General features: G+C 37.9%; 2 protein-coding genes across 2 annotated transcripts; one reads left to right on the top strand and one right to left on the bottom strand.

Annotated features, from left to right (window-relative positions):
• Nucleotides 1–3,648: 3,648 nt before the first annotated feature.
• LOC116014955 (long-chain-alcohol oxidase FAO2-like) lies at nucleotides 3,649–6,320 on the top strand. Its single transcript, XM_031254931.1, has 3 exons — nucleotides 3,649–3,910; nucleotides 3,997–4,269; nucleotides 4,398–6,320. Exons 1-3 carry the CDS (start codon nucleotides 3,704–3,706, stop codon nucleotides 6,126–6,128), a joined length of 2,211 nt encoding a protein of 736 aa, XP_031110791.1. The 5' UTR covers nucleotides 3,649–3,703; the 3' UTR covers nucleotides 6,129–6,320.
• A 951-nt stretch (nucleotides 6,321–7,271) lies between these two features.
• Nucleotides 7,272–9,050, bottom strand: LOC116014956 (piriformospora indica-insensitive protein 2). Its single transcript, XM_031254932.1, has one exon. The coding sequence runs from the start codon at nucleotides 9,046–9,048 to the stop codon at nucleotides 7,579–7,581; it is 1,470 nt and encodes a 489-aa protein (XP_031110792.1). The 5' UTR covers nucleotides 9,049–9,050; the 3' UTR covers nucleotides 7,272–7,578.
• Nucleotides 9,051–13,452: the final 4,402 nt, after the last annotated feature.

The following is a 13,452-nucleotide window of genomic DNA, read 5'->3' on the forward strand; positions in this document are numbered from 1 at the left end:
ACACTGTCCCTTCCAGATAATTGTTGTCCAACCCCAAATAACACACATTTCTCAAATGTACCCCATGAAAACTGGAATATTCCCAACGAGTCCCATCCCTGATAATCCTATTCCCTGAAGACCCCCCGTGTTTTCTCATATTTTCGGAATTCCCCCCTCCCAGCTTATTCCTGCTCAGATATACCTCTTTCAGTTTCGGCATCGTCGGGATGAACGCCGAAAACTCCAGCGAGTTTAAGAAACCGAGAGTTTTCGGTTGGTGGTCTATCGAGTGATAAGGCAGTTCGACTGACCTAAGAGCCGTGGTCGAGGTAAAGAAGGCGGCGTGAGGAAAGCGGTTACGAAGTTTCCTAAATGCGTTTTTGGAAGGTTTCTTACGGACCAGGGTAGTGGGTGCACGGAAGTCACACGGAAGTCGCACGAAGGATATGAAAATAAGATCAAAACATATTAATACTGCGGAGGAGTTGGAAAGAGGGGCAGATTTGGGAGTATAATGTCTAGTACATAATTTGAGGTTTCCCAAACTGCTAATGACTTTAGCAGATCTTAGCCCTTCATCCACGCAGAGGAGAGCGTTGCCGTGTAATTTCAACTTCTCACCGACCCTGAGTGCAAATTCGGCAGAAAATGGGACTTTCCCACTCAGATTATTGTTCTCCAAATTTAGCACGTTCACAAACTCCAACGCGCCAAACTCCACAGGCACTGTCCCTTCTAGATAATTGTTGTCCAACCCCAAATAACACACATTTCTCAAATGTACCCCATGAAAACTTGAATATTCCCAACGAGTCCCGTCCCTGATAATCCTATTCCCCGAAGACCCCCCATGTTTTCCCATATTTACGGAATTCCCCCTCCCAGCTTATTCCCGCTCAGATATACCTCTTTCAGTTTCGGCATCGTCGGGATGAACGCCGGAAAGTCCAGCGAGTGGTCAGTGGCCTAATTGCACTTTGTTTTCATTCAGTGGCCTAATTGCATTTTGAAGTTACGTTCAGTGGCCAATTTGAACCTTATTCATTAAAAATAATATTATTTGCCTAAAAAAATAGGTCTCCGGCGAAGACCAAACTTATGATTTTTGTTGAAAACCTTGTTCTGAGTGTGACAGAAATGACTTCCGCCAACATGACTTGATTTTTCCCAATCATCGAAAATAATTTTCCGTTGACTTAATTTTTCAATTGTATTCAAACACTGAAAATTCGAAAAAATGATTTTTCTGAATTGTAAAACATAGCCTAAAATAAACTTGTAATACATTAAAAATGAATATATAATATATACTAAAAATGCATACGTATCGAGAGTATCACGTATCGAGAGTATATCTTGTTACGTAAATCTTAGTCCATAGTATAGGCATTGAATTTTTAGGGGTTTAAGTGAAATTATTACAACATAGGAGGGGCAAGCGTGCAACGTGGGAAAGAGGTGGGGCAAAAAAGGGACTTCGAGCGGTTAATTTAGGCGGGGTTTTAATGGCGGATGGAAAACGCCAAAAGCTATCAAACCCTTGGCAGAGCTCGGCAACAATGGCGATGGTTAGTCTCTACCCACGAATCCTTAAGTCATCTCCGGCTATCGGTTTCGCTTCCGTTGAAGGAAATGTTAGTTTCATTCATCTCTTCTCTTTTCTCTGCATTGAGCATTTTGGTTTTAGCTTTAGCTTGAATGTCCGCCTTAAGCTGTTATTTTATTACTCCTCTGTCCTTTTCGTTCTTTGCCGTCAGATCAGCTGTCTTTGAATTGATATGTATATTGTGTCATCGAACGGGAACTGATCAAAAATTTCCAGTGCTGTACACAGAAGTAAGCTTTGTGTTTGTGTTAATGCTTCACAGAGCTCCAGCGCAGCTTTATACACTGTATGATTCAAGTAACTTCCATAGCATCCCTAACTTTTCATCACCGCGTATGAATATGTTGAGTCTGAACAGAACTCCTGATTTTCTTACACGTTCGTAGACGATAAAAGGAAACTGATGATCTGTATAAGCATGTGACGAATACTAGCTTTTATCTTTAGAAACATCTATCTGCGAGATGAGAGCGAGATTCTGTTACATATACATCAATTTGCCTGATATTGCTGCAGGAAATTACTGCGAATGGGCAGAGATTTTTGCCTGGAGATCTGATCTGGTTCATCTGATAGGTTCTATTGTCGGGAAGCACGCAAGATGTTACAGATCAGAGCTGATGGTAACAGGCCTAATAAAGTCATGTCTGGGATGGTCCGATGGTCCTAAACGGCAATGAAGCACAAGGCTGGAATGTTTTTTTTTTTTTTTTTTTTTGAGAACACAAGGCTGGAATGTTCTTGTCTCCATATGCCATTTAAACCTAGCTGTTGTGGTTCTGGCACTGTAAGTTGCTCACATGCATGTTCACTCAACAAACAGTGAAGTACACAAGAGTCATGGACTGATATCAACGACGAGAGGTTTTACACTTTTACGGCCGGGAAGCATACAGGTTCGTTTCAACAGAAAACCTCGCAAATATCACTATATCAGCTAGCTAGAATCTCATTTGTTTATTTATTTAAGAGTTATTTATAATTTCAGTTCATCCGCTGTTAAAAATATACTACTTTTTAATCATTTATAAAAGACTAAAAGTGACATATTTTTAATACTCCTAATTGGGAATCACATTTTGTTGATTTTGAATATCAAAAGTGAAAAGCACAATAGTTAGGAGGTCAAAAACTTAACTACTCCGTATAATTAACTCCTTACATAATGACATATTATGTCTTTAAAAAATTAGTGTACAAAATAAGGTAGTGTTTGGTTGGAGTCCACTCTGAATAGAAGCCCTTACTTTATTTTTGTTTTTTTTTTTTTAGTTTGTTAGTTTTCTTTTTTCCTTTTAGTTTTTCTCCTTTTCTTTTTCTCCATCTTTTATTTAATGTCACTTAAAAAACTAAAAAAAAAATCAATATTGATGTGGATACTCTTAGCGCATGGAAAACCGTTGAATTACCCAATCATTTTTTTCAAAAGATAGACTTTTTGACCAACTACCCATCTTATCCTTCAGTTTTGGTCTTTTTGGCAAAACCTGACTGTAGCCGAAAGGGATACTTTTCTACACTTACCCTTGTTTTCATGAACACACAGTAAATTTGATTTCTCGTGTGATACGTGCTTCAGTTATGTCTTCCCAAACCTTATCTTAACATCTTGGAGTTTGACATTATTGATGATATAATATGGATGTATTGGAAAGAATAAAATATCTCTTGACTGTCCTTTTCGTGACTTTTTTTTTATTATTATTATATTTTGGGGAGTTGTCATCAGTCCAAATCATAATTTGAGTTCGATACGTTCACGGAGGAGTTTTGTCCGAACCCCGCATGTGATTTGTGCAAATATGAAAGGTTCAGTTTACCAGCATGAGATTAATGCCTGTGGAAAAAAAATAATTAAAGAAAAATCAATCCCTTTCCAGAAGAAATTATAATTTAATTTGAATTTTAAACGTAGAACTTTATCATAATTTGGATTAGTCTTACGTGGACTCTGTAGTCCGTATTTAGCCACACAGTTCATTTAGATCGTAACCTATTGAAAGGGCTATTCTTACTGCAGTTCCTTTGGCATTATTTAGCTGTCAGAGGATAGCATAACTGCATTATTAGAGAAAGAGAGAGAGGGGGGAAAAGATTTTCAAGAGAGAGAAAAAGATGAATGAAAGAAAATGCCATCCATTGTTGAGGGGAGGAAGGAGAAGAAACAGCTATAATCATGGCCTGTCTTCATCTCAGTATCAAGCTTTAGCTGCTATTTGCGAAGCTCTCATACCTCCCATTCCACTCCCTCAAGATTCCGATGATGAAGCTGTGTGTTCCTTCTACAGCTCTTCAGCCTCTCAGCCTCCTTTCCCTGATGAGGTGACTATTTTTTCAAGAATGAATCAAAAGTTCTGGAATCTAATTATTAAATATGTGTATTTCTCTCTGTGTTTTTTCAATAATAGGTAGCAGATGTGGTGGCGAGGAGGTTCTTACCTGATGCAGTGTTTATATTCAGATTGGTTCTGATGATTCTATCTACCAGACTGGGAAGTCTTCTGCTTTGTGGGTTTGTTTGCTTTGATGGAAGATGGCCCTTCATTCACAACTTCTCTGAGTTACCCTTGAAGCGAAGAGAAGCCATTCTCCAAAAATGGTCAAGGGAAACCCGTATACTTCCTCTAAGAATTGTGTTCATGACCATCAAAATTGCCTGCTATTTCATTTTCTTCTCTTGGGTAATGCCTCTCCCCAATTTTACTTCCCTAATTTTCGAATTTTACTAGGCTGATGAGTATAGAGAAATGTACTGTCTATTCTTTCAATTCAGCTATGCATTTAGTGTTCTATTCTGGATTTTCTGCAGACTGATGAAAATTCTAATAATCCGGCATGGGAAGCAATTGGCTTCCATGTAGACACCAATGAAGTTCCCCCAGAACAACATAGAGAAAGGCCATTAGAAAAGGGTATCATTGAAACCATAAATGAAAATGATACCACCTTGAAAGAATCCCTGATCAGGAAGGGCCTAAATGTTACTGAAAGCCAGAATGCCAACACTCTTACAATCAGATGTGACGTTGTAATCGTTGGTTCTGGTTGTGGTGGAGGGGTGGCAGCAGCAGTCCTTGCAAACTCCGGTCAGAAAGTTGTCGTGCTCGAGAAAGGTCACTACTTTGTGTCAGAAGATTATTCAGGCGTGGAGGGACCTTCCTTGAGTGAACTATATGAATCTGGTGGAATGTTAACTACCACAGATGGGAAAGTAATGGTTTTCGCTGGAACAATGATAGGTGGTGGGTCTGCAATAAACTGGTCAGCTTCCATTAAAACTCCTAACAATGTTCTCAATGACTGGTCTTTGGAACAAAAGATTCCACTATTCGGAAGCTCAGAGTATCAATCAGCCATGGATGCAGTCTGCAAACGGATCGGTGTTACTGAGGTTTGCTCCAAGGAAGGACTTCAGAATCAAGTGCTAAGAAAAGGGTGTGAAAATCTTGGGCTTAAGGTTGAGTCAGTTCCAAGAAATTGTTCTGAGAAACATTACTGTGGTTCTTGCGGCTATGGCTGCAGAACAGGTGACAAGAAGGGAGTTGACACCACTTATCTAGTCGATGCTGTTAACAATGGTGCAGTCATCTTAACAGGTTGCCAAGCAGAAAAGCTCATATTGGAAGAAGATGAAACGGCAAGAAAGAAATGCTTAGGAGTGATTGCCACAAGCAAAGGTAACAACAAGATACTTCTTCGTATTGAAGCACGAGCAACAGTTTCAGCTTGCGGATCACTCTATACACCGCCACTGCTGATTTCCAGTGGATTGAAGAACAAAAACATTGGCAGCAACCTCCATCTCCACCCCGTCCTATTTGCGTGGGGATACTTCCCAGAATCCATGGCAGAAATGGAAGGCAAAAATCACCAGGGAGGGATAATCACCTCTATCCACAAGGTGGTCTCTGAAGAAACAAAACAACAGGCAGCCATTATAGAAGCTGCTGCACTAGGACCTGCTGGGTTTGCAGCTGTGTCTCCATGGACTTCAGGTCTTGACATGAAGGAGAGGATGAGGAAATACTCTCGAACTGTGAACATATTCTCAATGGTCCGAGATCATGGCTCCGGCCAGGTGAAGAAGGCCGGGCGGATACAATACCGTATGGATCAGATTGACAAAGACAACATCCGAACTGGTTTAAGACAAGCATTGAGGATACTGGTGGCAGCAGGGGCCGTTGAAGTAGGCACATTTCGAAGCGATGGCCAGAAAATCTGCTGCAAAGGAATCAAGACTGAGGAGTTGGAGTCGTTTTTGGACGGAGTTGTTGCCACGGAAGGGCCAATGTCTGGAGGAGAAAACTGGACTCTGTACTTTTCAGCACACCAAATGGGGAGCTGCAGAATGGGGGTTACTGAGGAAGATGGTGCAGTTGACAACAATGGTGAATGCTGGGAAGCTAAGGGACTGTATGTCTGCGATGGAAGTGTGCTTCCCACTGCAATTGGTGTGAATCCAATGATCACCATCTTATCAACTGCCTATTGCATCTCAAATGGAATAGCCAAGTCGCTCAATAGCGGAAAAGCGTAAAATTTGATGAAAAATTTTCATCTCTATAATAAAGATCTTGCAGTCTATTGTCATAACAATTAAAACTCAATGAAATAGTATTCCTTGGCAGAACAAAAAGAAAAAATGTACATCGTCCGACACTATGGGACTTATTGAAAATTTTTATGGAAAAAACACAAGCAAATCACCACTTTCTTAATGTGGTGTGAATATAGTGCGTGCATTTAAACATTTAATCACCCATCCAAAAGTAGAATCATTGTCAATATCTCGTGTAAAATTTCTTTTAGAAAAAACAATAATAAGCAAATGAAGAATGTTTTATAACTTACAGGACCAGCAGATGCATGATCAAGAATAATGGAGAAGTACATTTCATTGACTAAAGACAGTTTTTCACATAGATAAACCTGTAATAGAAGCAATTGCCAACATCAACTTCTTATATTTCAAATGGGGCCCAAAATAGGCATCTACACCTTAATTTTCAATTCAAGTTACATATTTTGATGGTAAATGAATGAGAGGTCAGAACAGTCAATTAATTAGCCTACTAATGTTAAGTATTATTGATAATGTTGTAAACTTTATGAAAAAGTTCCATGAAACTGATGACGGAAAGACATGTCAAACCTTGCAGACAATTTTCCCTTAGGCCCCAGTTTGTTTAGAGCATCACCATCAATGGTGATTTTTGGAGATAATGTTAGATAAATGTCATGTTAGCATGAGAGAGGAAAGGAGAGAGAGTGAGAAGTGAGCATATGCAAATTGGAGTGAATAGAATAGTAATTTAGATGAGCATCTAAGACAAGCCTCTTCTTGCTGTGCGCGTTATGCCCACAGCAGGTTCACGGTGGGCGCCGCACGTTATGCGCACAGCAGGCGCACGGTGGGCACGGACCTGACTTTTAATTTTTTTTCCTTCTCCCCATTTTCTCTTTCATACTCACACTTATAAAAAGTTCTCAAAAGTCGCGAATAAACTCCATTGATAGCGGAAAAAGAAGGTAGCAAGTTTTATGAAACGAATAAACTCCATTGATAGCGGAAAAAGAAGGTAGCAAGTTTTATGAAACAAGTAGCTTTGTTAATAGAAGTTCCACCAAAACAAGATCTAAATGTCTCATAACCATATTCCAAAACATTAGGTCACAAGTATTAGTGCTCAAAGCACTATAATAGCTGAATTTCTTGATTGCTTTGAAGCAGTTCAACAAAGATGATTTTACATGAGAAAGTGAAAGAAAAGCATGGCAGGCGTCAAAGTTTCAGTACTAAAGCATCATTGTACCTGAAAATGAACAAAACAGAGTTCTCTGCTACTAAAACATTCATATACATGCACTTATCATTACATTAATTACCCAAAAAAAAAAATACAAATCCAAAAATTTCCTATCTAACATGTCATAGAATTGAAGTGTTCTTGTAATCACCTTCCAAGGGTGAAATGACAAATTTACCCCTAAGAAAAGAGACAGAGAATCCCAATGATCAGGAAAGCAGTGGAAGAGTGTAAGACTGGAGAGGAGTTGGAAAGAGGTGCAGATTTGGGAAGATAATGTCTACTACATAATTTGAGGTTTTCCAAACTGCCACTAACTTTAGCAGATCTTAGACCTTCATCCACACAGAGAAGAGGGTTGCCGTGTAATTTCAACTTCTCACCGACCTTGAGGGCAAATTCAGCAGAAAATGGGACTTTCCCGCTCAGATTATTGTTCTCCAAATTTAACTCGTTCACAAACTCCAATGCTCCAAACTCCGCAGGTACTGTCCCTTCCAGATAGTTGTTGTCCAAACCTAAATAACACACATTTCTCAAATGGATGCCCATAGAAACTGGAATATTCCCAACAAGTCCAGTCCTTGATAATCCTATTCCCTGAAGACCTCCCATGTTTTCCCATATTTCCGGAATTACCCCTCCCAAGTTATTCCCGCTCAAATATACCTCTTTCAGTTTCCGCATCGCCGGGATGAACGCCGGAATCCCTGAATTGGTGAACCTGTTGTAGCTCAAATCGAGAAACTCTAGCGAGTTTAAGAAGCGGAGAGTTTCCGGGATTCTCCCGGAGAATTGGTTGAAACTGAGGTCGAGTTTCAGGAGCTGAGTTAGGTTTCCGATTGAAACCGGGACAGCGCCGGAGAACTGGTTCTGGCTCAGATCAAGGACTCTCAGCCTGTTTAACGCCTGGAAATTTGTCCGGACATAGCCACTGAGTTTGTTCCTCGAGAGAGTGACTTGCTCCACGTTGTATAAATCCCCAAACCCTACCGGCATTTCTCCAGAAACATTGGTTCCGGTGAGAACAAACCTCCTCAGGCTTCTCAAACGGCCAATGTCGCCACTGATCGAACCATACAACGCCGGATTTTCCACGAACACCGCCTCCTCAAGCGAGACAAGGGAAGATAAATCCGGAAAGGAAACAGGAGCTTCCGTAAAGCATTGGAAGAAGAAGAGCTTCCGGAGATGCGTAAAGGGAGCGAGAAGCGAACTATGGATGGTAGCTTTAGGACTACAGGGCGGGTTTGGTGTATAATCGGAGACGTAGCCGAAGTTGAGCTCAGTAACGTGAGAGACACCGCCACTATCATCATCATCTCCTTCGTCACAAACGACGCCGTGCGGGGCGGAGGAGCAGAGATCGTCGGGGAAGAGAGACCGCCATGGAATCTCAGGGTTCACAGCCTCCAAAACCCTATAAACACCTTCCTGCTCAAACAAACCGAGAGGCGGCTGCGAAGCAGCCAAGGCGGCGGACATCACCATAACGAATAAGGAGCAGGAGAAAACTGAGCAGAAAGAAGAGGAGGAAGAAGAATAAGAAGAAGCGATCGCCATTAGAGTAGAGTTTTGGAAGAAAGGGGGGAAAAGGTTGTTGGTATTTAAGAGTGAGAAAATGATAGATGAGGAAAGGCGAAGGGGCATAAAAGGAGCAGAGAGAAAAGCATGTTTGTCTTGAAAAATGAAAGAGAAGATCAGAGTTCAGGTCTGCCCCTCGGATTTGCTTCTCTGTTACCACTCCTACCCGATTTTACCACTTTGACCCTGCCTCTACTGCTGCTGCAGGAAGCTCTGAAAATATTGCTTCTTTTTTTTTTTTTGAAAGTATTGTTTTTCATTCCCATAAATACATTGTGCATTATTCTTTATTTATTCAAATTAATAATTATATATTTTGGTTTTACAACCTAAGCAGTGATTACCTATCAATAGTATCAGTTGACCAGAGCAATTGCTCGAAAACAAAGTATAAAAGTTCAAAACAATTAAGATAAAATAGGGTATTGTTATTACTTTGAAGAAAAAAAAAACTTTGTTCATTGTAGCCTTGTAGGTCATTTTTAAGAGCATTTATACCATTTAAATTATCAATTACAAACTCAAAAGTAATATGTAAAGTAAATCCCTTCAATCAAGGATATTAATTATAAGGTCATCCCTATTAATAATTTTTTCACGAGTTTTTATGCAAAAAATACTAACTTGAAAGAGGAAGAGCGAGGAGAGAGAGTGTATTGATACTTCCTGCAAATATGGAATTTTATCACATATCATGGGACCCACCATTTAAATTCAGAGTTGTGTCTCACGTTTTATCACTCAATAGTTTTATCACATACTCCCAGCATTTATACCACTCAAAATATTTTTTTTATTTTTTTCTTGTTTTTTTTTCTTTTTTTTTTTCACTCTCATTTTCTCTTTTCTAATCACACTTAAAAAAATTCTCAAAAATCACACCAAAATCTATACTATTGAGGAAGGCCTAATATGATGTTCTTTCTCACAAAATTTTATCGCATTTAGCTTTTCAAACCCCAACTCGATAAGATAATAAATGAGTAAATAAAAGTGAATCAGCACCCCAATAGGTGAAAGGATCAATGATTAGTGCCTATAAGAATCTCAACTCCCAATCTCCCATATTACGATTGTCAAAACTCAACTAATCTTCAAAATTGAACATTTTCATATGCAATTTTTATAAATGATATTTTATATCTTCCCAATTTCATATTGTATTGAAGTTAGATCGACCAATTTAATTGAACTCGAATATTAGATAACCTATATTTAACCCAACACGTAGAATTACATCTTTTTCTAAATGTTTTGTGATATTGGGCTAACTTTAAAAATTGCACAAGAAACAAAAATGAGGGCCAGAAACGTCTTTTTCACTAGAAGATAGTACAACGACCCTTTTTGCATGAAGAAAGAAGCGTGTCGGGGTCAATGCCAAGGATATGTACAGTGCACATTACCATTAATACACACACGCCGGATATTCGAAGGCGCCGGAAAACGAAACGGCGCGATTTTCGAATCTGCGACGGCCGGCTTTATTTCATCCGCGGCTCGAATATCGACGGCGCTTGCAGCCTTCCTGCTGCCGTGGAACGACACACACACTCTTTTAGCGAAGAACCAGCGGAAATAAGGTTGTCTCACTTGTTTGTCTGTCGTGGATCGGCTCGGCGAGGTTCAAAAAGCAACCTGCGGGCATCCACTACTGCACCGCCGGCATCCGCCGACCTGTCTCCCCCAGTTGTGTGTTGTTGTGTTCTTTTGTCATTTTTTCGACACTCGAAAGCGACGTTTAACAAATTATGGCATCTTCTTGACACGCGTCTTGTCTGATTTGGGGCACCCTATAGTACCGCCCTGCCCAATTCCTTTTCCAATCCGGGCATTTCATTTCTCCCAATACGGATTTTGGGTGTGCACTTTATGCTACATTGTATTAAGAATGTTTTTTGACATATATACAAATAATAATGTAATGTCTTGTGCTTATTTTAACGTTACCATTTAGGATGATTAATTGATATCGGATAAAATATTCGTTGGTTTGATCAAATTGTAAAATTAATTACCAAATTTGATGGGAAAATTTGGACCAGATTAATGTAGGGTACGTGTATTTGTTATGTTCATAAGTAAAATTAAATTTGATTCGATTAGTGATAAACTACTATAAAGTATAAAAATAAGATATTTATATTTGGATAACAGAGTCAGCGAGCTATTTTAGTAAATCTCAATAGATTATGATATGATGGAAATCTACAAATGAGCTGATGAGGACACTTAACGGTATGTCATCGTTATCAAATAGCTATGACTATCTAGTTCAACGATGTGATAGACATAAGTTGCACGAAAGTTGGGAGAAGTTAATTTGGTCATCATCTATAATGATAATTTTTTGAATTTGATATTTAACATGTGTTATGATGATAATTTACAAGTAAATTAAGGTGACACATTCAAATAGGTTAATATGATTGGTTGGATAGACAATGTGTCAGTGTTCTCAAATAACTATGGTAGCCTAGCTCAGTGATGTGGTAGACATATGTCGACTAAGCTAGTCTCAATATAAAAATTCATAAGACAAGTTGGCAGATCAATTATGTTGTTCATAATGTTCATTATTTAAATTTGATATAATATATCTCATGTTTAGATTATAGAATTAATTAAAATATATATAACCAAGTAAATTAAAATAAGTTCTCGAGTAAATTCCTAGCTAGTTAAATTTCTAATTACTTTTACAGACATTTGAACAAATAATTTGAATGTTTGTATTACTTTTTAAAGTATGATATTGTACAGATAAATATCTTTATAAAATTTACCTACTTTATTGTACTTACCTTCTCATTTCAATATTTTGTCAGGGACTGTAAATGCTTTTTGAGACGGTGAAAAAGTCGAATAGAATGGGTTAACGTAGAAGTAGAAAAAAGAGTAAAAAGGAGGTGGAGTGGGTGAATTCCTGGGGTGGGTATTTACTTGTCCGCCACGGTAGCTTGGTACGCCGGTATGTTTGTCCGGCGGCGACCATTTTAGAGGCATGATTACATCGTGAGCTGCTAAAGTCCGCCATTAAGATTTCTACTCTAGCAGTGGGGTCTCTGTCGGAATCGGAATCTATCAAACGTCAATTGTCAAGAGGTTTTGGTCGTCACTATCAAAGCTCAATAAATTGGACAATTATTGATGATCCAACGCAGCAATTGATGTATTTATTGAACGAACGGCTCATGAGCCAGGTTGCAAAACTGGGCCACATATAAAAGCCCACAATAAATTGTAACTTTTTTGAACAATCATGTCGGACAAACTATTGTTTGGACCATGGACCAGTCCACATACTATGTGGACTATAAATATAATATACATTTTTAATATATTAAAAGTATATTATTTGTGTACTAAATGTACATTATTTGATTATATATAAAAATAAATCATGTAATCTCAAATAATATATTTTTAGTATATTAAAAATATACTTTTTATTGATGGTGAACCATGGTCCTTGGAATAATTATTGAAAAATCCGTGGTCATTGTGTAGTGGATAAAACATTGTTTATGTGAGCTAAATCACATTTGGCAAATTTTTCGTGACAAGGGTGACACAAATCAAACGCATGACCTTTTTAAGTACAAAAATTATATTTCACCCATTTGAGCATCATTTTTTAGGCACAGAACCACAACCAGTATGACTATGGATACAGACTTGTAACACACAAAGTCACGAGTTTGAATCTAATCCTTCTTTGTTTTATCCGGTGGTTTTTAGCCGGCTAAGGTCACAAATCAAGATTTACTCAGTGCATACTCTCGGATAGTGGCTATTGATTTCCTTTTGTCATCCAAAATTACAACTACCAAAATCCTTAAGGCAATTATATTGTACTATCCGAAGTCTATCTCTAAACATGTTTAATACACTGTTTGTTTTCATTGTATTATATGTTTATTTTTTTTATGAATTGCATTTTTGTTTTTAATGTATTGCAATTTAAAATGTGTAATACATTAAAAATAAATATATAATATATACTAAAAATCAAGGTTGAAAAATCGTTAGGCACTTTAAGTCTTTACTCTTTACACTTTAATAGTTAAATAGTTAATACTTAATAAGTTAATAGTTATTACTTATTATGTTATTAGTTATTATTTATTAATTATTAGTGCATTATTTATTAGTTTAATTTATTTATTACTTATTATTTTAGTAAGTTATTACTTATTAGATATTAGTGTATAAGTTAATAAATTATAAGTTTATAAGTTAATACATTATAACATTAATAGTTTAAAAAAACATTCGGTAAGCCAACCGCTTAGTCGGAGACCAATTTTGGCCTTCCTCAACGCAACTAAGTGCCACCCCCTTTTGCAACCTTGCTAAAAATATATATGTATCAAGTGTATATCTTGTCACCTGAATGACTGAATCTTAGTCTACGGTATAAGCATTAAATTTTCATCTCTATAATAAAGCGTGAAATTTGATGAAAAT

Source organism: Ipomoea triloba, chromosome 4, assembly GCF_003576645.1.
Source record: "Ipomoea triloba cultivar NCNSP0323 chromosome 4, ASM357664v1".
Taxonomy (NCBI): Eukaryota; Viridiplantae; Streptophyta; class Magnoliopsida; order Solanales; family Convolvulaceae; genus Ipomoea; species Ipomoea triloba.

Excerpts from the sequence above, each read along its gene's own strand:
- LOC116014955 (XM_031254931.1), top strand. The coding sequence starts at position 3,704 with ATGAATGAAAGAAAATGCCATCCATTGTTGAGGGGAGGAAGGAGAAGA. Across the intron at positions 3,911-3,996 it reads AGCCTCCTTTCCCTGATGAG|GTAGCAGATGTGGTGGCGAG; the intron begins GTGACTATTTTT and ends TTTCAATAATAG. Across the intron at positions 4,270-4,397 it reads ATTTCATTTTCTTCTCTTGG|ACTGATGAAAATTCTAATAA; the intron begins GTAATGCCTCTC and ends GATTTTCTGCAG.
- LOC116014956 (XM_031254932.1), bottom strand. The coding sequence starts at position 9,048 with ATGCCCCTTCGCCTTTCCTCATCTATCATTTTCTCACTCTTAAATACC.